Genomic DNA, 26,340 nt, shown 5'->3' with positions numbered 1-26,340 from the left:
TATATGGGGCCAGTATTCTGTATGGAGCGTTATATGGGGGCCAGTATTCTGTATGGAGCATTATATGGAGTCCATTATTCTGTATGGAGCATTATATAGAGTCCATTATTCTGTATGGAGAAATATATGGGGCCCACAATAGTGTATGGAGAACTTAGTGGTGCCCATAATACTGAATGGAGGACTATATTGTCCGGTCTGCACTGTGCGCTGCCAGGATTCTCCGGTTTCTGAGCTATTGTAGATTTTACAATGGATATCACTCATGTAATGTAAGAAGTAAGTGAAGTCTTTGGCATTGTACTATATGTGGCATGCAGAAGTAGTGCTGTTGCTTCAAAAGCATCCAGCAACTATTAGAAATAACACAAGCACAGGAGACAGGAAGTGTTGTGCTTCATAAGCACCCAGCAACTAGAGGGGTTAACAGTCACAGGAGACAGGGAGTGTTTTAGCAGAGCCCCAGGGGGATTGTGAGGAACTTGTTATTGTAGTCTGGCTGAAGCCGAAGAGAAAGGTGGTGTGTTATCTGTATCTGACAGAAGGCAACTGAACAGGATTCAGATCAGAAGAGAAACTAAACATAGGTCAGATAAACTCCCTGAACTAACAGTGCAGAGTATTATCGGGCAGGAAGATAAGGACTGGAAGGAATTGTGTCACAGGGATCATCTCCCTCATCAAACCCTCCCCTTCCATCTCCATGCAGGATACAGAATGATGTGTACTATTGTTTCCTTGTGAAGGAAAAGCCTGTGGTTGTGTATGCATAGAAGTGAACTGCTAAGAGATCTAATCTATGCTGAATTATGCTACTGTGGAGACTGTAATACTGTGCCTTGTGAAGAATCTACTGTATTGTTACAGGAGCCGGTTGCTCAAGAAACTCAGACTGTACTGTAATGAAAATTGTGCTATAATATCCCTGAATTGCACTGGCCATGCTTCAGATTAAATTCCACTGTTAAACTGCTAAAAAAGACTCTTGTCAGATGTGTCTGGTCAGCAACTGAATCTATCGTGTGCCTGAGAGAAGCCGCAGCCTATGGTCGTCCTGAGTAACGGTTCCCCCAGGATTCCAAAGAATTCATGAAACCCGTCTCGCCCTATCTGAAACTAGCGGCGTGCGTGTAAAATATACCTATGTTTCGCTGCCATATCAATGCATCTTGAATCGTGGTGTGTGTTAAAGAGGCCCACTGAGACTCTTTCACCCAGGGCCCAAGAAAACCTGGAGCCGGCCCTGCTGGCGGCACACACCAGACACTCAGGACCACCGCTCACCACCATCTCAGCGACATCAGAGCCAATGTGACAGCAGAGGACACGCCTGTAATGGGCGGGGCTTACTGAAAACAATCAACCGGCCGTAGTAAGTCACCGTCTGTCCTACACTGGGGGTGTGGCTTCCTGCACAGAGGGCGTGTTTACCTACGTATGGGCGTATCATAAAGAACACTGCACCTATCACACAAGAGGCGTGAGCACCAGCACCCAATCATGTACGATGAGGGCGTGTCCAAGTGTGAGGAAATGCGCCCGCATCAGCCAACTGCTGACCTAAGCTTGCGGCCTGGGCGGAGATTACTAAAGAAACGCCGCTGGGTGGGCGGGGTCAGACGTCAGTGAGTGCCGCCATGTCAGGCGCAGTGGGCGGTGCTGTCGGGCGCTGAGCCCGGTGTTATGGCGGCGGCTGCGGGCGCTGTGAATGAATTCTCCGGGTGGAAGAGGCCACAAAAAGAAACCGGTGACCCCAGCGGCAAGCCCAGGTCCCGGGCCCCCAGCACCGCCCTCTCGCTCGGAGTCTCCGGTGCAGGGCGCCCCGCCTTCTCCTCATAAGCGGAACCTGTTCGTCTTCTCGTACCCCCTGCTGGCCGCCTTCTCGCTCCTCCGGTTCATCGCTTTCCAGCTCGGCCTGCTTTTCGCCTGGTGCTGTGACCGCCTTTCCCGCAGGGTGATGGCGGACAAGAAGCTCCGTGATCGCTGCGCTCCCCAGGACAGGCCGCAGGAGCCGGAGGTGGTGCGGGGCTATCACCAGCAGGCCTTCCACCACATCTCCATGGCTCTCCGCATAGACGAGCAGGAGAAAGGTGAGAACCGCTGCACTGAGGACGTCACCGGCTGCGTCTCCCCGGAGCTGTCAGTCTGGGGAACGCTTCACCCTCGTCTTCCCCACACCTGCCCTATAATGGGGTGTGATGGCCCCATTGTTATCAGTGGCCCCTCTCCTGCTGCGCCCCCCACCTGCTCCTCTAGGCTCTGGGGCTGATCACGTTTATCTATCTGTGTAGGTCCGGGGTGAGCTGATCCATACATTAGTGCCTCTGCAGAGTTGTGTATTGTGACAGCAGACACTTCCCCAGCACCATCAGGTACAGGGTTTCTTTCAGGATAACGTGACATTGCTTATTGCAGATTTTTTTCTGCTGAAGATAAAGCTGCGATGTGTACAAGTACATACTGCACAGTCACACCGCACTTGGGCTGTGTTCACATGATGCAGTATTCTTTTTTTGTATTCATTTTTTTTTTTCTGAAAACACTATAAAAACTCTGCAAATTCACCACATTTTTGAAAAATTGCAACAAAACATCTATTGGCTCTTACACAAAAGACCCCTAAACATGCTGCATCTGTGAGCGTCGGTCATCGGCCTTTGATTCTGGTCGGCTCTTTGTCCCCACATCTAGTCCCGGTACAGTAGTGGATACAGGTAGCAATACTGAGTACGTTATAATATGTACTCGCCACCCCAGAGTCCTCCCCTGCAGCTCCCGGCTAGTTCCCACCAGTGTCTACTGCCTGGTCACATCTCAGCACACTGTAATGGCCACAAGTATCCGAACAGCCAGTCACAGGCTGCAGAAATGACTGGTGTGTACAGACCGGAGACTGGGTGACATGCTTCACAGACCAGCTGGACATTTCCTTATAGTCTTTTCTCCTCTTCCTCCCAGAATCGGCCAATCACATCTCAGCAGTTTCTGGTGCTACTAGATCAGCTGCCAAGCTGTTACTGTCAGTGTCTGGGAGGGAGGGGTGATGGTGCATGCCCCCAGGTGACTGACGTGACTGACAGGTGTCTGTATACATGAGCGAGACCAGTCAGTCACCTCTAGCAGCTCCAGGAAAGACTCCGACTATAATTCTCTGAAACACCAGAGCATTTTACAGAATAAACTTACCTGGCTGTAGTGGTGCGAGCCAGCTCTGATTCACGTTGCTTGGGCACCATGTATCAATGATAGGATTCCCTTTAGGCTGTGTGCCCACGATGCGTTTTTTAAGCGTTTCTGCAGTGGCAAAAACGCTGCAGAAACGCTTAAAAAACGCATGGTAGAAGGCCTGCTATGTCCCCCAATGATAATCCGCATGTGCTGTGCACATGCTGCGGAAATTTCCACTGCGGATTATTGCGGAAAAAAACGCAGCACTATGGCTATGTGCCCACGATGCAGAAATGCTCAGGATTTTTCCTGAGCGTTTCTGCATCTCCCTGGCAGAAAAAACACATGCGGATTGTACATGCGTTTTCCTGCCAGGGACATGCGGATGTGCAGCGTTCTTCACATGCATTTCCGCATGCGGGTTGTCAAGCACTTTACAAACAATTTTATTATCACTTGGAAAGTGCTTGTCAACTTGGTCACACTATATAAATCCATGCAAACGGCATGGATTCATATAGTGTGACCTTAAAGAATGGTAAAAAAATAAATAAATCTATACTTACCTTCTGATGGCCCCCGCAGTCTTGCTTCGCTCCGTCCTGGCTGCCGGCAGATCGCGGTACACTGCACTGAAGGACCTGCCGTCACATGACTATGACGTCAGCGCAGGTCCTTCAGTCCACCGCGATCTGCCTTCAAGGGAGGACAAGCGCAGCGGGGGCCATCATATTTATTTTTTATTTTATTTTTTTTTTTACGGGTTCTATGGTACCTGGGTCCGGAGGAAAGTCTCATCTCCTCCACACCTGGGTACCATCCGCACATTGAAACGCGTGGAATGCGCATCTACATATGCAGTGATGCGTTTCAATGCAAGTCAATGGCAGCGAAAACGCAGCACTTCCACAAAATAATTGGTAGTGCTGCGTTTTTTTCCGCAATGATAATCCGCAGCGGAAATTTCCACAGCATGCGCACAGCACATGCGCACAGCACATGCGGATTATCATTGGGGAACATGGCAGACCTGCTACCAAGCATTTTTTAAGTGTTTCTGCAGTGTTTTTGCCGCTGCGGAAAGGCTTAAAAAACGCATCGTGGGCACACAGCCTACCAATTATTAAGTGCTGCGTTTTCGCCGCCATTGACTTGCATTGAAACGCATGGATTACGTATCACTGTATATGTAGATGCGCATTCCACACGTTTCAGTGTGCGGATGGTACCCGGGTGTGGAGGAGAGGAGACTCCCCTCCAGACCCTGGTACCATAGTATCTGTAAAAAAAAGAATAAAATAAAAAAATAAATGTTATATTTACCTTCTGATGACCCCCGCTGCGCTCGTCCTCCCTTGCCGGAAGATCGCGGTGGACTGAAGGACCTGCGCTGACGTCATAGTCATGTGACGGCAGGTCCTTCAGTGCAGTGTACCGCGATCTGCTGGCCAGGACAAAGTGAAGCAAGACTCCTGGGGCCTTCGGAAGGTAAGTATAGATTTTTTTTTTTTATTTTTTACCGTTCCTTCGGTCACAGTATATAAATCCATGCCGTTTGCATGGATTTATATAGTGTGACCAAGTTGTCAAGCACTTTCCAATTGATGCTAAAATCGCTTGGAAAGCGCTTGACAACCCGCATGCGGAAATGCATGTGAAGAACGCTTCACATCCGCATGTCCCTGGCAGGAAAAACTCATGTACAATCCGCATGTACAATCTGCATGCGTTTTTTTCTGCCAGGGAGATACAGAAATGCTCAGGAAAAATCCTGAGCATTTCTGCATCGTGGGCACATAGCCTTAAAGTTACCCCATACAGTTTTATAGACAGATAACACTGCAGTTTCTCTCTAGCAATGTCATATACTGTAGGTTGGGGCTTTCTGTCTCACAATTCTTGTGGAAAAATCCACTGTAATTTTAAGGAATCTTATCCACGTGCTGCAGAGAAATCTGGAGCAACAACTGACCCATGCCGTGGATTTGAGATCTGCAGCAGATTTTTACTGTCCATTTCATGCTTTGCAGTGCAAAGGGCGAAAACTGCAGCAAACGGTGTCTGCAGCATTTCTGCAATGAAGTTCATAGTATTTTTTTATTTTCCTTCTTCTCCTTTTGGTCTGCTGCCAGATGAAATGTGTGCTATTCTAACTATTCGGATGGGAACATGCTGCCTGCTGAGCATGCTGAAGACCTGCCGATACTTAGCAGTCTGTTCACACACCATCCGCAACCTCTGCCTGCAGAACAAAATGGTCTGGCACGTTAATTCAACCTGCCCAATCCTTATCTTATCCTGACCTCATCTTAGTGGAGAGTTGGGAGACCGTCATATACATTAGATTGGCCAAAGTCAGTGGGTTCAGCAGACTTTCATCCAATGTGTATTTGGCCTTTACTCTATTACAGCACCACTCCTGTGTTCATTATACCCCTGGAGTGGTATCACTAATGTCTGTTCACTGCCTGAAGTATAATACCAGCTGCCGGTTTCAGCTCTTCCCGGCGTGCGGTCACTGCACATGTGGTGACCGCAAGGTACATTGTCCGCGCATGCTCCGGGACCCAGAGGTGGCAGCGCATGTGCATTGAAGTTGGTAATCGCACAGCCTTAGTGAGCACGCGCTGGACCAGTGGCCCGACGTGTGCAAATGCCTCAAACATCGGGCTTGCCAGGAGCAGTATTCAAATGTCATGGTCTGCGCCCGCACTAACTGAACACGGTGACCGCCATAACTGAGTCTGAGAATCACACCCCTATGACTGAATGCGAGCAGGTAAGACAAAGTATATAAAACGTTATAACATCATTATTCTACCACCGATTTCCATGAAAACAGCTCGTTAGTGATGCACATTGCATCACTAACAACGCTATGGGGGCAGTGTACATAGCAACTAGGACGTGACAGGTTCCCTTTAAGAAAATGGATCCTGCTGCAAAATGTCTAGAATAGGCCACATACATTAGAAATAATGTATGAGGATGGAACGACCAGTCTGCCAATGATGATCTGGTAAATGATGGTTTCACATGTGGATGCTGCTTCACATTGGCCCTTGCAGTCAGGACAGACTTTCTTACTAGAAATGTTATTTCAGGGTGAGATCTTTTTTGTGGACTATGACAATATATTTACAGCTGCCTTCTTTCCTGATGATGGCAGTCTGTGGTTGGTTGGATAAAACAATCGCTTTGGTTAAAAGAATCTGTTTTGATTAACTTTGTACAGATGTGTAGCCAAATATAGTGTAGCAGTAGCCAAAAGCTATGTGGATCCAGGCGTTCTGGGGTTAAGGGCGCACAGATGGAAGCACAGTTCTGCCTCATTAGGTCACTTATGTAGGGACGTAGGCCCAGGCTCCTGTCTAGAGTTCATACCCTGCTGTGTTCCCACTAATGTGGAAAGCCTGTTGTCCTGAATTACTCATGAGACTAGACAAATGGCTTTTCCTAAGGATTAAGTCTCCCTACGATACAATTGACCTGTCTAAGATTTTCTCTATTACACAGAGCACAAATGTAATAAAATGCATGAGGTAAAATGGGAACAATAATAAATGAGGTCATTAATAATTGACTTGAGTGGGGTTTAGCAACCAAGCGCATTAATGAGCGATTCCTCCAGGTGTCTGCTCCTTCCGCTCGAACATATTACCATGGCTGACAGGATTTGCACATGGGCTGTTCTTGAATGACGTGTTTTTGTGTAGGTTGCGCTGCCGGCTGATGTATGCCGCTCTGAGTCTAGATGAAAGGATGATGGCCGCTCTTACTGACAAAGCTCTATTAATTGACTTTTGAGGCCCAGTTTGGGCACCTGTCAGTGGTGGTGCTCAGATTACTGCACCCTGCTCTCATTTATGTCCTCCACCCATCTTCATCCTTTGTGTCTGAACCAGTTTTATTGTCATTTATAGTTTATCTGCTGAGCAGAAGATAATCCGACTGTAAAAAGACAAATGTAGATTATTTAGTTCATATAAACCCTGAGGTTGTAACGTGTCATTTCTGGTTGTTGTTTTACATAATTTTTTTTTTCATGTTTTTGTCACTTTTAATGGTGTCTCCATTCATGTATAGCAAGGGTGGGGATCTGTTTTTCTGCTAAGGGCCGTTTGGTTATTTATACCAACTTTCAGGGGCCGTACAAATTGCGCTCTACCTCCTGATGTTGGCACTGGTGTCGGGATGTAATCTTTAATTTCACACCCCTCAGCGTTCAGTAGTGAGCACTGCGTGCATTTGCTCAAGGTACAAGAAGAAAGTATTGGGCAGGCGGCCATCAATATACAACTGCTGGCCAAGCACTGCGGCCCCCCTGGTATCTACCCGGGGGCCAGATGAAAGGTCACCCCGGGCCGTAAACGGGGTTCCCCACCACTGCTGTAAAGATACGGTTGTCCATCCTTTTTTGTTATGCAGGGATCTGTACTAGGACTTTGATCTGTAAGGACAGGCATCAAAGTGTATCAAACATTGAAAAATCTCTGACTTCACTTATGGTGCAGTTGAACCTAGGTTTTTGCAACCATAATAAACCAATATCCTTGTATTTGGTAATGTTCTGATATAGGTTTCTTAGTGTTTCTACGTCTGCTTTTTGAGCTCCGTTTCTCACGTTTTAGGATATGTGCGCACAACATCATTTAGATTTTTTTTTTTATTCTGAACAAAAAGTGCAGTTTGAAATTTTTTTGCAATCTCTTGAGGGGATCTGATCGTATATTTGATGCTAAGGTTACAGTGACACAGGATGGAAATGGCGAGTTTTCTGCAGAATATAGCAGCAGGCATGTTAGTGAAATGTTAGTAAATTGTATCATTTTTCCACAAGGAAATTGACTTGGCGTACATACCCACGATCAGGAATAACAGCGTTTTGGACGCAGCATATTTTCTCTGCTTCCAAAACGCTGCATTCCACATTACAAGCACAGTGGATGGGATTTAACGCTGCGTAAAATCGCCTGCGGTGCACGTTTACGAGCCGCAGCATGTCCATTTCTGTTGCGGAAACGCTAGTTTCCGCTGAATGGTTTCCACAATAGCCATTCATAAATCCGCATATTTTCTTAAACACATGCGGATTTAAGTGTGTGACTAGAACACCGTGATTTGGACGCAGCGAAAATATGCTGCTTCCAAAACGCTGATATTGCTGATCGTGGGCAAGTACCCTTACAGTGTGGATTTCTAAATGGTCATCATGTCTGTTGTGGATCATCACTATATATTGCTCCTCTTGCAGTATAGCAGGGCGAAATCCTCAGTAAATCTGATTTGTGGTGCATATTCTAAATACATGGCTCTTGCATAAAACCTTCAAACATGCGAAGTGCATGTGATATGGGTATTCTGTGTGAAACAGTGCTACTTTTTGGTGTGTGTGTGTGTGTGTTTTGATACACTGCCGATTTTACAAGTTTTCCCACCTACAAACAATGGAGAGGTCTGAAATTTTTATCGTAGGTACACTTCAACTGTGAGAGACAGAATCTTACAATGTGTTTTTTTTTTTTTTTTTTTTTGTTTTTGTTTTTGTTTTGTTTTTTACATAATTAATTTGCATTCTGTTGCATAAAATAAATATTTGATCACCTACCAACCAGCAAGAATTCTGGTTCTCACAGACCTGTTAGCTGGAGAGGCAAATCACAACCCGCGCTTGACTGCAAAAGACCTTCAGAAAAACTTAGCAGACTCTGGTGTTGTGGTACATTGTTCTACTGCTCAGAGATACCTGCACAAATATGGCCTTCATGGAAGAGTCATCAGAAGAAAACCTCTCCTGCATCCTCACCATAAAATTCAGCGTCAGAATTATGCAAAAGAACATCTAAACAAGCCTGATGCATTTTGTAAACAAGTCCTGGGAACCTATGTTGATAAAATAGAACTCTTTGGCTACAATGCTCATAGGTATGTGTGAAGAAAACACAGCACAGAATTTCAGGAAAAAAAACAACTCGCCAACCATTAAGCATGATGGTGGATCAATCATGCTTTGGGGTTTTGTTGCAGCCAGTGGCACGGGGAACATTTCACAGGTAGAGGGAAGAATGGATTCAATGAAATTTCAACAAATTCTTGATGCAAACAAAACACCATCTGTAAAAACAAAAAAAAAACCTGAAGTTGAAAAGAGGATGGCTTCTACAAATGGCTAATGATCCTAAACACACATCGAAATCCACACTAGACTACCTCACAGTCCCCTGATCTTAACATCATTGAAAATCTGTGGCTAGACCTCAAAATAGCAGTGCATGCAAGACGACCCAGGAATCTCACAGAACTGAAAGCATTTTCCAAGGAAGAATGGATGAAAATCCCTCAAACAACAATTGAAAGAGTCTTGGCTGGCTACAAAAAGCGTTTACAAGCTGTGATACTTTCTTTTTTGTAATTTTTAAAATTTAAAAATATATATCTATATACTGAAATACAAAGGAAATTTGTCATCTTTAACTTTAGGCCTTTTAGAGATCATTTCATCTTCAACTTGCTTAACTGTTCATAATAACAGTAATTTGGACCAGGGGTGCCCGAGCCTTTAGGTTATGTGCCCACGATGCAGAAATGCTGAGGATTTTTCCTGAGCGTTTCTACATCTCCCTGGCAGAAAAAAACACATGCGGATTGTACATGCGGATTGTACATGCGTTTTTCCTGCCAGGGACATGCGGATGTGAAGCATTCTTCACATGCATTTCCGCATGCGGGTTGACAAGCGCTTTCCAAGCGATTTTAGCATCACTTGGAAAGTGCTTGTCAACTTGGTCACACTATATAAATCCATGCAAACGGCATGGATTTATATACTGTGACCGAAAGAATGTATAAAAATAAAAAATCTATACTTACCTTCCGATGGCCCCTGGAGTCTTGCTTCACTGTCCTGGTTGCCGGCAGATCGCGGTACACTGAAGGACCTGCCGACGTCAGCGTCTCGTGACCCGTCACATGACTATGACGTCAGCGCAGGTCCTCCAGTCCATCGCGATCTGCCGGCAAGGGAGGACAAGCGCACCGGGGGCCATCAGAAGGTAAATATAATATTTATTTTTTATTTTCTTCTTTTTTTTTTTTACAGTTTTCTATGGTACCCGGGTCCGGAGGAGAGTCTCCTCTCCTCTAGACCTGGGTACCATCCGCACATTGAACGCATGTATTCCGCATGTGCTTATCTAGTGAAGCGGAATCCATGCTTTCTAATGCAAGTCAATGGCGGCAAAAACGCAGCGCTTCCGCAAAATAATTGGTAGTGCTGTGTTTTTTTCCGCAATGATAATCCGCTTTGGATATTTCCGCAGCATGTGCATAGCACATGCGGATTATCATTGGGGAACATGGCAGGCCTTTTACCATGCGTTTTTTAAGCGTTTCTGCAACGTTTTTGCTGCTGCGGAAACGCTTAAAAAACACATCGTGTGCACACAGCCTTACTTAAGTGTAAAGAGACTTTTAGGCCATGTAGTGCTCCTACAGGCAAATTGCTTTTTCAGAGAGGAAGAGGACTTGAATTCTAGTGCCACCTATTAGAAGTAGCGATCTTAAAGGTTCAATATTGAACCTTTAACTAGTCTTGCCACATGATTTAGGATTAGTTATTTTGTTTTACTTTTTATAGCACCACTATTTTTCCACAGCTCCATCATCATCATCCTTACGGTCTCCATTGGGGCTTACAATCATCAGTATGTCTTTAGATTGTGGGAGGAAGTCAAACCAGAATCTCAATGATATTTTTTTTAAATGTTTTTTTTTTCTCTATTTCCAGATCAAAAGGAACAAGCTATTGAATGTTACAAGAAAGGCATCCAAGAGCTAGAGAAAGGAATTGCAGTACAAGTTAGTGGACAAGGTAAAAGTACCATTCCATTGTTTAAGCATAATGTATCCACACATTGAGCTAGCAGAGGTAATCCCAGAGTTGTCTATGTATATGGGAGCCCAGTATAACATCTACTTTTTTATAGCATTTGGCATAATCTTGGAATGTTTGTTTTCACATACAAATTACAAGTGTGCACCAGCGCTGCCACTTAGCGTCGATGCTTAAAGCTTCATATACTGTTGCACTACTTTGCCCATATGCGTAATGTACTGTGCTCACTGAAAAGAAAACTGATATGAGCTAAAATGCACCTATGAATGGTGAATATCAATAGGCTGAAGAGCCTTACCTGTCTCTATATGGATAGTGTTAGGAGTCTTCGGTGATGAATAGCAGTATGTTGGATGAGAGTGTGGTGGATCTTTCACTTGGGATCCGTTCTGTGTTGAGCAAACAGTGTCGGCAGCGTTCTGGCCGGTCACGCTTGCTCAGATACCTGTTTGAACAAGAAAGCTACCGCCCAATGTACCGGTGACGTCACTAGCTACGGGCTCTCTTCAAGGTGAAAAAAAGAGTGCTGATTAGTTGATGCTTTTCTGATGTACCGTCCTCCATCATCAGGGATTGCCCGTAGCTAGTGACCATTGGTTCATTTTACGCGCATAGTTTTTTGTTTTTTTCAGTTCACATACAACCAAAGGTATTAACCCTGCTGTTCAGTTCGTATTGGCACTAACAGCAAAAGCCACACTAAGAAGAATTAAAATTCCCCCAAAAATTCAAGAAAAAACAGCAAAAAAGGGCAGCAGTATTTACCTGCTCAGATCTTCAAAGCCAAATGCACTACCAGGATGCAGCAGACCCACATAAAGATGGCGGCTACACAGGTGCAAATTACTTATGAGACGATCACTCACAACTTACCATTTCATGATGGGGGTGACTGCTTAGTATTTAAATTGCACAAAAAAAGGCTTGTATAGGGTGCTGTTCACACTAGGGTAGTGCACAGTATCCGGCTTACAGCCTATTAGTTACGCCCATATTATTAGACCAGGCGGGCTGCCCGGTACTATCCAAGTGCACCCCCTTTTCTGCAATTTAAATACTAAGCAGTCACCCCCTCCATGAAATGGTAGGTTGTGAGTGATTGTCTCATCAGTGGGAAAATTGTCCTGCTCTTGCAGTGAGCACAGGAGAATTCTCTCACACTCACCGCAATTGCAGGAGAATTCTCCCACGCCGTCAGTGACGTGCATGAGGTGAGCGGAGTTCATTGGACATGACCTCGGCTCATCTGGATGCCGTCACAGCCAGACACTGAGGAGCGCAAGCATGCCTGCGCTTCTCAGTGTCTGCGGCATGGCAAGCTGGATGGCTGCGTTCTGCTGCGGTCCAGCCTGTCATGTCAATGTAGCAGAGCTGGAGCCGTCCTGGGAACCATGGAAAGGTAAGGATGAGGTTGGTTTATTTTATTTTTATTGCCGGAGATCGTTGGCTTCAGCTGGAATGGGCGTGATGGTAAGTATGGTTTAATTTAGAACAATAAAGAATTGTGTGTTTATTTCAATTAAAGGACTTTATTCTGGGTGTTTGTGTTTTTTTTAACTTTGACTATGGGGTTAGCAATGGGGGTGTCTTATAGACGCCTCTCCATTACTAACCTGGGCTTGATGTCAGCTGGCATTATAAGCTGACATCAACCCCAGCCCTATTACCCCACTGCCACCGCTACAGGGCAGTGGGAAGAGCGAGGCTAAGTGCCAGAGTTGGCACATCCTATGGATGCGCCATTTCTGGGGCGGCTGACGGCTGGTGTTTCTAGCCTGGGAGGGGGTCAATATTCATGGCTCCCTTCCTGGGCTATTAATATCAGTCCCCAGCTGTCTGCCTAGCCTTTGCTAGCTATTAAAATAGGGGGGACCCCACGTCATGTTTTTGGGGGGGGTCCCCCATTTTAATAGCTAGTAAAGGCTAGGTATTCAGCTGGGGGCTGATATTAGTAGCCTGGGAAGCTCCGTGGGTATTACCCCCTTCCCAGGCTTCAAACATCTGCCCCAGCCGTCTGCTTAACCTCCGCTAGAGACCAAAATTACGGGGAACCCCACGCCAATTTTTGTTTTAAGAAATCCTTTATTTTAACACTAAATGACAAATACAGTAATCAACACTATCACTGTACTTATTAGATAGAAACATGTCAGTCACATATATATCTAATCTATGTGTGATGCTCTATTCTTTCTGTTCTAAATTGTTGGGTACCGAGGCTGAATTGCCGGCCGGCTTTTTTAAAGAGAGTGTCTTCTGTGTTTCTATGTGTTTTTGTTTGCCTGCCATTGGTTTTAACGGTGTTCGACAGTGTTCTAAGGTGTTCGACGAACAGTTCCACGAACATCCCGGTGTTCGACGAACCGAACACTACGGGGGTGGCTCAACACTATAAATAAAGGCGAAATCATGCTTGTAATGCATACCAGTCGGAAATCTAGAATTTAAATACAACATCCATGACTCCTCCCTAATTAGCAGGTGTCTCCACCAATCAGCTCCTCTCACTGGACGTTCCACCTTCTCCGTTCCAACAAATCTCAAATTTGTTATGTTCCCATCATGCATCTGTAAAAAATGTTCAGTCACCCCTGAATAGCCGGTGTCTTTTTGGAAAATTAAATGTTCCCCCAACTCTTATTTAAAACAGTGATCTGGAATAAGTAGATAGTGTTCTCCAGGGTCTCAGCTACCCCAAGGGCACTATCAGGGCCGGTTTTTCCGATCACGTGATCACCGTTATTCAGTGATCATGTGAAAAAAAGTGTGATCCGCTATTTAAAATCCTTTCTCTCTCTCTTTCTCTTCTGACATAATATAACATGTCATAGGAGAGAGAAATGATGTCCCCGAGTACCTCCGCTATCACCTGGCCCTCCAGCTTCATCCTATGACCCCCCCCCCCCCCCCCGCCACCTCTTCATGAAGAAAAATGGCGAGTGCATGCACAGTGTGCCTGCCGAGATCTGCCGGCCGGCAACGGCAGAGATTTTTCTTATTGGTTCCCGACTTTTGATCAGTGTGGTAGGGTCTCACAATGGTCAAAAGCCCAATAATTAGAAAATCATTCCCTTAGTCAGATTATTATTTTTTTTTGTGGTTGGGGGGTTAGGGTTAGGCTTTTTTTTTTTTTTTATCAAATTCTATGTATTACCTTTTGGGTTCAAAATCCTTACTATACCCCTGGATAAAATCCTTGAGGGGTGAAGTTTCCAAAATGGGGTGAGTTGTGGAGGGTTTCTGCTGTTTGGACGCCTTAGAAGCCCTGCAAATGTGACTTGGCGCCCACAATCTATTTCAGCCAATTTGTTTACTAAAATTCAAATGTTGTTCCTTCGATTCCGAGCCCTGCTGATTCTCCAAACAGAACTTTGACTACATGTAGGGTATTGCTGCGCTCGAAAGAATGTAAGTAACTAACAAACTGTGGGGTTCACTTTTTGGTGTCACCTCTTGCAAAAGTGAAAAAAAATTAGGGCTAAAGCAACATTTTAAAGTTTGTTTATTTTTCATTCCACTTTGAATTCCTGTGTAGCACGTGACGGGCGAAAAAATTTCCTGGCAACAGTTTTGAAGTATGTGAGGGGTGCGGTTTTTAAAATGGTATCACTTTTGGGGAGTTTCCAATATATAGGCCCCTCAAGGTCCATTGAAATCTGAATAGGTCCCTAAAGAAATAGTTTTTTGTAAGTTTGTTGAAAAAATGAGAAATTGCTACTAAACTTTTAACCCCTCTAACATCCTAACAAAATTAAAATTGATGTTTGAAAAATTGTGCAGATGTAAAAGACATATGGGAAAATTTATTTATTAATTATTTTGTACAGCATGACTAACTGGTTTAAAGATTTAAAGATTGAAAATTTGAGGAGAGAGGAAAAAAAAAAATTCCAAATTTTCGGCAAAATTCTGTTGTTACCCCCCCCCCCTTCCTTCCACAAATAAACACAAGTCATAAAAGTCTGGTTTTAAATAGTCTAACACATTGAATCATGGGAAACTGTCTAAGGGCGCTGTGTACACCTGTAACCAATGGTGATTACATTTTCTTTTTTATACCCTTTTAATGGATTTCTAATAAAGAAGAAACACAGCTTTTTGTATTTTCAGTGGTTGTGCTATCATTTTCCATACATGTGCACTGCTGCTCCCATTCATTCTTACGGAAGTTACAAAGATCAGCTGAACGCAGTGCTTAGCTATGTCCGGCTGTCCCATTAAGAATGAATGCAAAAAAAGAGAAATGTTCTCCAGCGATTACATGTGAAATTTTATTTGACATCTCACCTTTAGTACATTTAAAAGCCAAAATTACTGGCAAACCACAGGGGACCCACAGAAAACCAACGCATTTTGGCTATCAAGCCTTAGTCATGGTCTGACTAAGGCTGATAGCCAAAACTCGTTGGTTTTCTGTGGGTCCCCTGCGGCTTGCCAGTAATTTTTGTTTTTAAATGTGAACATTTTATTCGACCCTACACATGTCATCGCTGGAGAACATTTTTCTTTTTCTGCATTGCCTATACAACGCAGACATGGGTGGCTCCGTGCTGTGAATTTCATCCTAACAAGGTGCATCTGAACTCTGTGAGCTGATTTTCTTTTCCCCGTTCCCTCATTGCATTAAGAATGAATGGGAGCATCAGTGCGCGTGATCGACCTCTTCTCCATTCACACAGGATTATTCAGAGACCCAGTTTTTTGGATTGATGCAATAAAATAATGGTGAAAATGATAGGTGCTCTGCAGGGTAGGTATAGCTCCTAAATGTTACTATATTGGCGTAGCACAAACAGGAACAGAAAGTGGTAGTAAATGTTCTTGGAGTTAGCAGAGGAGTTATTGGAAACAATCCGTAGATGGATAAGAACAGCCTTGTTTAAAGTCTCCAGCTCCTGGACTGTCTTAACTAAACAGCTAGACACAATACTCAAGCAATGAGTGAGATTCATGCGGCTTTAAGTAGGCTCAAAATGAAACCAGATGGATTCCACAGGTTCAGAATCTGCATTTGCCCTTTACTAAGATGGCAGAACACAGCAGCAGCCTCCAGTGGTAAGGAGTGGAATTGCAGCACAATTAAGGTGAACAATAACAGCCACTAGTGGTCAAAGTGTAGAAGGACAACAGGAATCCTGACACTAAATGAGCTAGGCTGGGTGTGTGTTCATCCTCTGAATTTGTGAATAAACTGATCTCCAGTCACCTTACTGAAGCTAGTGGCTGAATTAAAGGGAATATTTCAGCAGGTTTTTGCTTTGTAATCTGACAGTAGCATTAGGTAGGGGCTGAGACCCTGATTCCATTGATGTGTAGCTTGGTGTACTGGGTGCTGTTATGCTAGAGTCAGTTCTCTGCTACAGATCTAGCAGAGCTCAATTGTTGCGCTGTGTATAACCTCGCCCACACCACAGCTTTCTGTGTACATTGTATAGTGACAGAGCTGCTAATCAGTGCTGTGGTCTTGGTTGGACTATTCTGCATGTGCCAAGTTGTCCTGTACTGATGATCTTCTGTTGATTTTAAAATACTGCTTGTATTGATGTAGCAAAAGACAGCCTAATGAGTGACACATTAATGTAATGGGGACCTTTGCCCTTAGATTATGGCGCTCTCTGATTACATAGCAAAAACCTGTGGACATATTCTCTTAAAAGGGAACCTGTCACCAGAAAAAAAAAACAGTATTAACCTGCAGATACGGGGTTAATCTGCAGGTTAACAGTGTTACTAGCCTTCAGGTAGCTAAACTCTGCAGGGAGAAAATGAACTCTATTGTGCAGAGCAGCATTGCCATTTCAGTCATGGGGGCTGGGATGCCGCGGGTTCAGTCACCGCTCTGAGCATCGGCTGTAACCGCACTCCTGGCCCTGACTGACAGCAGGCCCCAATGCAGAGCCAGTATCAGCCAGGGTCAGGGCATGGTGACAGCCGCCCCTCTCTAAACTCAGAGCGGTGACTGAACCCGCGGCGTCTCAGCCCCCATGACTGAAATGGGAACACTGCTGGGGACAAAGTTCAATGTCTCCTCGCAGCGTTTGGCTTTGTGCAGGCGCTGGGCAGGTTGGTAACGCTATTAACCTGCAGATTAACCCCATATCTGCAGGTTAAGTGTTTTTTGTTCTTCTGCTGACAGGTTTCATTTGAAGGAAACCTGTCACCATGTTTTTCCCATATAACCTACAGCCACCACCTTTCAGCCCTGTGTTATAGCCCAATATGTATAATTTCAGTTAAGCTACATGCAAATAACATAGGGGATGAAAAAAAGGCCGTCAGGTAACGGTCACATTAAAGGGAATCGGTCAGCTGGTTTTTCCGCATATAACCTACAGCCACCACCTTTCTGCCCTGTGTTGTAGCATTCTGGATTGCTGTATACAAGTCTTCAAGTTGCCCTGCAAGGCGAAAAAAAGACCTTTTATTTTACTCCCCTACGGAGCAGTCCAGTCCAATGACCATCGCTGGTCTTGATCCAGCACCTCCTCTCTTCTTGCAATGTCGTCTTCCTTCATGTGGATGATGCGTCCTACTTCATCTGCACAGTATTCCAAATCGCGCTCCTGCACAGGCGCACTTCTCTCTGCCCTGCACAGGCGCACTTCTCTCTGCCCTGCACAGGCGCACTTCTCTCTGCCCTGCACAGGCGCACTTCTCTCTGCCCTGCCTAGGGCAGAGTGCAGTACTGTAGTGCCCATGCGCCGGGGCTCTTTGGCCTTTCTACGTGTATGCGCGCTGCAGTACTTAGCTCTGTCCTCGGCAGGGTAGAGAGAAGTGCACCTGGGCGGGAGTGCGATTTGGAACACTGTGCAGATGACGTAGGACGCATCATCTACATGAAGGAGGACGACCTCACAAGGAGAGGAGGCGCCAGACCAAGACCAGCGATGCTCATTGGACTGAACTGCCCCTTAGGGGAGTATAATAACAGGTCTTTTTTTTTGCCTTGCAGGGCAACTTGAAGACTTCAGAATTCCAGAATGCTGTTACACAGGACTGAAAGGTGGTGGCTGTAGGTTATATGGGGAAAAACCTGCGGACCGATTCCCTTTTAATGTGACGGTTACCTGACGGCCTTCTTTTTTTCATCCCCGATGTGTTATTTGCATGCAGCTTAACTGAAATGATACATATTGGGCTATCCCATTATACAAGATGCAATGTAAAGAATAAGGGACAGATCGAGCATCTTCTTAAACCACAGGACCAGTAGTGATTTTTATGTGAACTGCAAATGCAGCTTGGTCTGTTCGCATCATATATTTTGTCTTGGTTGGAGATACCTGTAAACGCCTTGAGTAGTGTTGAGCGATACCTTCCGATATCAGGAAATATCGTATCGGATTGGATCGGACCGATACTTTTTGGGTATCGGATATCGCCGATTCCGATACCGGAAACCAATGCAAGTCAATGGGACACAAATATCGGAATGAAAATAAACCCTTTCTTTCCTTGTAGGTTAATTCTACATGAAGGAAAACAACTAACAATAATGTAGAATGTATTGGGGGAGGTGGTTGCCCAAATCGATGGGAACAGTGCTCACAGTGAAACATGAAAAGCCGGCAATTCAGCAGCGGCATACATCGGTACCCGACAATTTATAACAGAAAGAATAGAGCTTCACACATAGATTAGATAGATAGAAACATGTCAGTCACATATATAAGAAGTACAGTGACAGTGTTGGTTACTGTACTTGTCATTTAGTGTAAAGGATTTATTAAAAAATATTAGTGTTTTCATGCACCGTCTCTTTAAAAAAGCCGGCCGGCAATTCAGCAGCAGCACCCGATAATTTATAACAGAAAGAATAGAGCATCACACACAGATTAGATAGATAGAAACATGTCAGTCACATATATAAGAAGTACAGTGACAGTGTTGGTTACTGTACTTGTCATTTAGTGTTAAAATAAAGGATTTATTAAAAAAAAAATTGGTGTGGGGTTCCCTCTAATTTTAGTCTCTAGCGGAGGTTAAGCAGACGGCTGGGGCAGATGTTTGAAGCCTGGGAAGGGGGTAATACCCACGGAGCTTCCCAGGCTACTAATATCAGCCCCCAGCGGAATACCTAGCCTTTACTAGCTATTAAAATGGGGGACCCCCCAAAACAATGACGTGGGGTCCCCCCTATTTTAATAGCTAGCAAAGGCTAGGCAGACAGCTGGGGGCTGATATTAATAGCCCAGGAAGGGTGCCATGAATATTGGCCCCCTCCCAGGCTAGAAACACCAGCCGTCAGCCGCCCCAGAAATGGCGCATCCATAGGATGCGCCAATTCTGGCACTTAGCCTCGCTCTTCCCACTGCCCTGTAGCGGTGGCAGTGGGGTAATAGGGCTGGGGTTGATGTCAGCTTATAATGCCAGCTGACATCAAGCCCAGGTTAGTAATGGAGAGGCGTCTATAAGACACCCCCATTACTAACCCCATAGTCAAAGTTACAAAAAAACACAAACACCCAGAATAAAGTCCTTTAATTGAAATAAAGACACAATTCTTTATTGTTCTAAATTAAACCATACTTGCCATCACGCCCATTCCAGCTGAAGCCAACGATCTCCTGCAATAAAAATAAAATAATAAAGCAACATCATCCTTACCTTTCCATGGTTCCCAGGACAGCTTCAGCTCTGCTACATCGAGATGACAGGCTGGACCGCAGCAGAAAGCTGCCATCCAGCCTGTCATCCCGCAGACACTGAGAAGTGCAGGCATGCTTGCGCTCCTCAGTGTCTCTCTGTGACGGCATCCAGATGAGCCGACAATGAACTCAGCTCACCTCATGCACGTCACTGACAGCGTGGGAGAATTCTCCTGCGCATGCGGTGACCATGAGAGACTCGGCTCATCTGGATGCCGTCACAGCCTGACACTGAGGAGCGCAAGCATGCCTGCGCTTCTCAGTGGCCGCGGGATGACAGGCTGGATGGCAGCGTTCTGCAGGTCCAGCCTGTCATCTCGATGTAGCAGAGCTGAAGCTGTCCTGGGAACCATGGAAAGGTAAGGATGATGTTGCTTTATTATTTTATTTTTATTGCAGGAGATCGTTGGCTTCAGCTGGAATGGGCGTGATGGTAAGTATGGTTTAATTTAGAACAATAAAGAATTGTGTGTTTATTTCAATTAAAGGACTTTATTCTGGGTGTTGTGTTTTTTTTTTAAATACTTTACTAGAAATTCATGGCGGTCATGTCTAACATTGGCGTGACCCCATGAATTTCGGGCTTAGGGCCAGCTGATAATGCCAAGCTGGCCTTAACCCCTTTATTACCCAGTGAGCCACCGCACCAGGGCCCTGGATGAGTTGGGTACAGCGCCAGAAGATGGCGCTTCTATGAACGTGCCATTTTCCGGGGTGGCTGCGGACTGCAATTTGCAGCAGGGGGGGGGGGCCCAGAAAGCTTGGGCCACCCTGCGCTGCAGATTCCAGCCCCCAGCTGCCTAGTTGTACCTGGCTGGACACAAAAATAGGGCGAAGCTCTACGTATTTTTTTTTTTTAAATTATTTCATGAAATTCATGAAATAATAAAGAAAAAAAGGGCTTCCCTATATTGTTGTGTCCGGCCAGGTACAAATAGGCAGCTGGTGGTTGGGGGCAGCCCGTTCCTGCCTGCTGTACCTGGCTGGACACAAATATAGTGCGAAGCCCCACGTCAATTTTTTTAAAAAATTATTTCATGAATTTCCTGAAATAATAAATAAAAAAAAATTGACGTGGGGCTTCGCACTATATTTGTGTCCAGCCAGGTACAGCAGGCAGGAACGGGCTGCCCCCAACCACCAGTTGCCTATTTGTACCTGGTTGGACACCATAATATAGGGAAGCCCTTTTTTTCTTTATTATTTCATGAATTTCATGAAATAATTAAAAAAAAAATAAAAATACGTGGGGCTTCTCCCTATTTTTGTGTCTAGCCAGGTACAACTAGGCAGCTGGGGGCTGGAATCTGCAGCGCAGGGTGGCCCAAGCTTTCTGGGCCCCCCCCCCCACCGCTGCAAATTGCAGTCCGCAGCTGCCCCGGAAAATGGCGCGTTCATAGAAGCTGGATGCTGTACCTGGCTGGCATACAAAAATATGGCAAAGCCCACGTCAAAATTTTTGGGAAAAATTAATTAAAAAATAAATAATAATTTAGGGACTGCATCTTTATTAACTCCTCAAATGTCATTTAGTGTTAAAATAAAGGATTTATTTAAAAAAAAAATTGGCGTGGGATCCCCCATAATTTTAGTTTCTAGCGGAGGTTAAGCCGACGGCTGGGGCAGATGTTTGAAGCCTGGGAAGGGGGTAATACCCACGGAGCTCCCCAGGCTACTAATATCAGCCCCCAGCTGAATGCCTAGCCTTTACTAGCTATTAAAATGGGGGACCCCCCCAAAAAAATGACGTGGGGTCCCCCCTATTTTAATAGCTAGCAAAGGCTAGGCAGACAGCTGGGGGCTGATATTAGTAGCCCAGGAAGGGTGCCATGAATATTGGCCCCCTCCCAGGCTAGAAACACCAGCCGTCAGCCGCCCCAGAAATGGCGCATCCATAGGATGTGCCAATTCTGGCACTTAGCCTCGCTCTTCCACGCTGCCCTGGTGCGGTGGCAGGGGGTAATAGGGTTGGGGTTCATGTCAGTGCCAGCTGCCATGAAGCCCAGGTTAGTAATGATGGGCGTCTATAAGACACCCCCATTACTAATCTACAAAGTGTTAAAAAGAAAAAAACACACTACACCCAGAAAAAAATAATTTATTTGAAATAAAACACACCATTTTATTTAATTCTTAGTTTACTAAAAAAAAATAGTTACCTGTCCACGTTCCTGCGCTGATCTCCCATGCACAGCTGTCACATCTGGAGATGGTGACAGCTGTCATTGCTGCTGTAAGCTCACACTGCCGGGAACACGTCCGCTCCCGGCAGCGGGAGCCACTGACTGAGGTCACCGGAGTGCATTCAGGCAGCGCAGCTCCGGAGACCTCCTTTACGGCACTACTGTACCGTGGGAATTTCTCACGATACAGCAGGGCCGTAAAGGGGCTAACCGGAGCAGCGCTGCCTGAACTCCGGCGAACCCGCTTATGCAATGACTGGGCTGCTTTACGGCCCCATCATTCTAGCGGCGGCAGCGGTTCAGAGCGGTCACATTCTATGTGGCTGCTCTAAACTGGAGATCATCGTGGGACACTCGTGGACTACTACGGAGGGGTAAGGATAAGGTTGTGGTTTATTATTTTAGATTTTATTACAGGAGATCGATGGCTTCGGGGAATTAGGTGTCTATGTGAGTATAGGTGTATTTTTTTATTTTTTACTTTATTTTAGGTGGCGATTGGCGGGGACAGGTAATGTATGAACTAATTTATTGTAGGTAACCACTGGCCACCAATGACATGTATTTAACATTTATTGGGGACACAGTAGGGCAATTTAAATAGCAGGATCAGGCTGATGGGAACTACTGCTCCCATCGAGCTGATCCTGCTGGCACGAGTGGACGGGGGACAGACATAGGCCGATGGGAGTAGTAGTGTCACATCGGCCTATGTCTGCCTGCACGCACACACCCCCCAGACATCGCACAGACACCGCGCTCACACTCGCAGACATCGCACAGACACCGCGCTCACACTCGCAGACATCGCACAGACACCGCGCTCACACTCGCAGACATCGCACAGACACCGCGCACACACTCGCAGACATCGCACAGACACCGCGCACACTCGCAGACATCGCACAGACACCTCGCAGACATCGCACAGACACCGCGCACACACTTGCAGACATCGCACAGACACCGCGCACACACTTGCAGACATCGCACAGACACCGCGCACACACTTGCAGACATCGCACAGACACCGCGCACACACTCGCAGACACTTCGCGCAGACACTTCGCGCAGACACTTCGCGCAGACACTTCGCGCAGACACTTCGCGCAGACACTTCGCGCAGACACTTCGCGCAGACATCGCACAGACACTTCGCGCACACACTCGCAGACATCGCACAGACACTTCGCGCACACACTCGCAGACATCGCACAGACACTTCGCGCACACACTCGCAGACATCGCACAGACACTTCGCGCACACACTCGCAGACATCGCACAGACACTTCGCGCACACACTCGCAGACATCGCACAGACACTTCGCGCACACACTCGCAGACATCGCACAGACACTTCGCGCACACACTCGCAGACATCGCACAGACACTTCGCGCACACACTCGCAGACATCGCACAGACACTTCGCGCACACACTCGCAGACATCGCACAGACACTTCGCGCACACACTCGCAGACATCGCACAGACACTTCGCGCACACACTCGCAGACATCGCACAGACACTTCGCGCACACACTCGCAGACATCGCACAGACACTTCGCGCACACACTCGCAGACATCGCACAGACACTTCGCGCACACACTCGCAGACATCGCACAGACACTTCGCGCACACACTCGCAGACATCGCACAGACACTTCGCGCACACACTCGCAGACATCGCACAGACACTTCGCGCACACACTCGCAGACATCGCACAGACACTTCGCGCACACACTCGCAGACATCGCACAGACACTTCGCGCACACACTCGCAGACATCGCACAGACACTTCGCGCACACACTCGCAGACATCGCACAGACACTTCGCGCACACACTCGCAGACATCGCACAGACACTTCGCGCACACACTCGCAGACATCGCACAGACACTTCGCGCACACACTCGCAGACATCGCACAGACACTTCGCGCACACACTCGCAGACATCGCACAGACACTTCGCGCACACACTCGCAGACATCGCACAGACACTTCGCGCACACACTCGCAGACATCGCACAGACACTTCGCGCACACACTCGCAGACATCGCACAGACACTTCGCGCACACACTCGCAGACATCGCACAGACACTTCGCGCACACACTCGCAGACATCGCACAGACACTTCGCGCACACACTCGCAGACATCGCACAGACACTTCGCGCGCACACTCGCAGACATCGCACAGACACTTCGCGCGCACACTCGCAGACATCGCACAGACACTTCGCGCGCACACTCGCAGACATCGCACAGACACTTCGCGCGCACACTCGCAGACATCGCACAGACACTTCGCGCGCACACTCGCAGACATCGCACAGACACTTCGCGCGCACACTCGCAGACATCGCACAGACACTTCGCGCGCACACTCGCAGACATCGCACAGACACTTCGCGCGCACACTCGCAGACATCGCACAGACACTTCGCGCGCACACTCGCAGACATCGCACAGACACTTCGCGCGCACACTCGCAGACATCGCACAGACACTTCGCGCGCACACTCGCAGACATCGCACAGACACTTCGCGCGCACACTCGCAGACATCGCACAGACACTTCGCGCGCACACTCGCAGACATCGCACAGACACTTCGCGCGCACACTCGCAGACATCGCACAGACACTTCGCGCGCACACTCGCAGACATCGCACAGACACTTCGCGCGCACACTCGCAGACATCGCACAGACACTTCGCGCGCACACTCGCAGACATCGCACAGACACTTCGCGCGCACACTCGCAGACATCGCACAGACACTTCGCGCGCACACTCGCAGACATCGCACAGACACTTCGCGCGCACACTCGCAGACATCGCACAGACACTTCGCGCGCACACTCGCAGACATCGCACAGACACTTCGCGCGCACACTCGCAGACATCGCACAGACACTTCGCGCGCACACTCGCAGACATCGCACAGACACTTCGCGCGCACACTCGCAGACATCGCACAGACACTTCGCGCGCACACTCGCAGACATCGCACAGACACTTCGCGCGCACACTCGCAGACATCGCACAGACACTTCGCGCGCACACTCGCAGACATCGCACAGACACTTCGCGCGCACACTCGCAGACATCGCACAGACACTTCGCGCGCACACTCGCAGACATCGCACAGACACTTCGCGCGCACACTCGCAGACATCGCACAGACACTTCGCGCGCACACTCGCAGACATCGCACAGACACTTCGCGCGCACACTCGCAGACATCGCACAGACACTTCGCGCGCACACTCGCAGACATCGCACAGACACTTCGCGCGCACACTCGCAGACATCGCACAGACACTTCGCGCGCACACTCGCAGACATCGCACAGACACTTCGCGCGCACACTCGCAGACATCGCACAGACACTTCGCGCGCACACTCGCAGACATCGCACAGACACTTCGCGCGCACACTCGCAGACATCGCACAGACACTTCGCGCGCACACTCGCAGACATCGCACAGACACTTCGCGCGCACACTCGCAGACATCGCACAGACACTTCGCGCGCACACTCGCAGACATCGCACAGACACTTCGCGCGCACACTCGCAGACATCGCACAGACACTTCGCGCGCACACTCGCAGACATCGCACAGACACTTCGCGCGCACACTCGCAGACATCGCACAGACACTTCGCGCGCACACTCGCAGACATCGCACAGACACTTCGCGCGCACACTCGCAGACATCGCACAGACACTTCGCGCGCACACTCGCAGACATCGCACAGACACTTCGCGCGCACACTCGCAGACATCGCACAGACACTTCGCGCGCACACTCGCAGACATCGCACAGACACTTCGCGCGCACACTCGCAGACATCGCACAGACACTTCGCGCGCACACTCGCAGACATCGCACAGACACTTCGCGCGCACACTCGCAGACATCGCACAGACACTTCGCGCGCACACTCGCAGACATCGCACAGACACTTCGCGCGCACACTCGCAGACATCGCACAGACACTTCGCGCGCACACTCGCAGACATCGCACAGACACTTCGCGCGCACACTCGCAGACATCGCACAGACACTTCGCGCGCACACTCGCAGACATCGCACAGACACTTCGCGCGCACACTCGCAGACATCGCACAGACACTTCGCGCGCACACTCGCAGACATCGCACAGACACTTCGCGCGCACACTCGCAGACATCGCACAGACACTTCGCGCGCACACTCGCAGACATCGCACAGACACTTCGCGCGCACACTCGCAGACATCGCACAGACACTTCGCGCGCACACTCGCAGACATCGCACAGACACTTCGCGCGCACACTCGCAGACATCGCACAGACACTTCGCGCGCACACTCGCAGACATCGCACAGACACTTCGCGCGCACACTCGCAGACATCGCACAGACACTTCGCGCGCACACTCGCAGACATCGCACA

At 47.5% G+C, this 26,340-nt stretch overlaps 1 protein-coding gene across 2 annotated transcripts in view; it reads left to right on the top strand.

Moving 5' to 3' along the window:
• The first annotated feature begins 1,595 nt into the window (after positions 1-1,595).
• Positions 1,596-26,340, top strand: part of SPAST (spastin) — a 75,847-nt gene continuing 51,102 nt past the window's right edge. For both annotated transcript variants that reach the window (XM_073672791.1, XM_073672790.1), the window contains exons 1-2: positions 1,596-2,090; positions 10,955-11,038. In XM_073672791.1, coding sequence (XP_073528892.1) covers positions 1,709-2,090; positions 10,955-11,038 — 466 coding nt within the window. In that variant the 5' untranslated portion in view covers positions 1,596-1,708. The remainder of the gene's footprint in view (positions 2,091-10,954; positions 11,039-26,340) is intronic.

The sequence above is a fragment of the Phyllobates terribilis genome, unplaced genomic scaffold, assembly GCF_046119375.1.
Source record: "Phyllobates terribilis strain yellow unplaced genomic scaffold, ASM4611937v1 Scaffold_3__8_contigs__length_932513732, whole genome shotgun sequence".
Lineage (NCBI taxonomy): Eukaryota > Metazoa > Chordata > Amphibia > Anura > Dendrobatidae > Phyllobates > Phyllobates terribilis.
The sequence above is the reverse complement of the archived record's forward strand: the minus strand, read 5'-3'. Positions and strand labels throughout refer to the sequence as shown.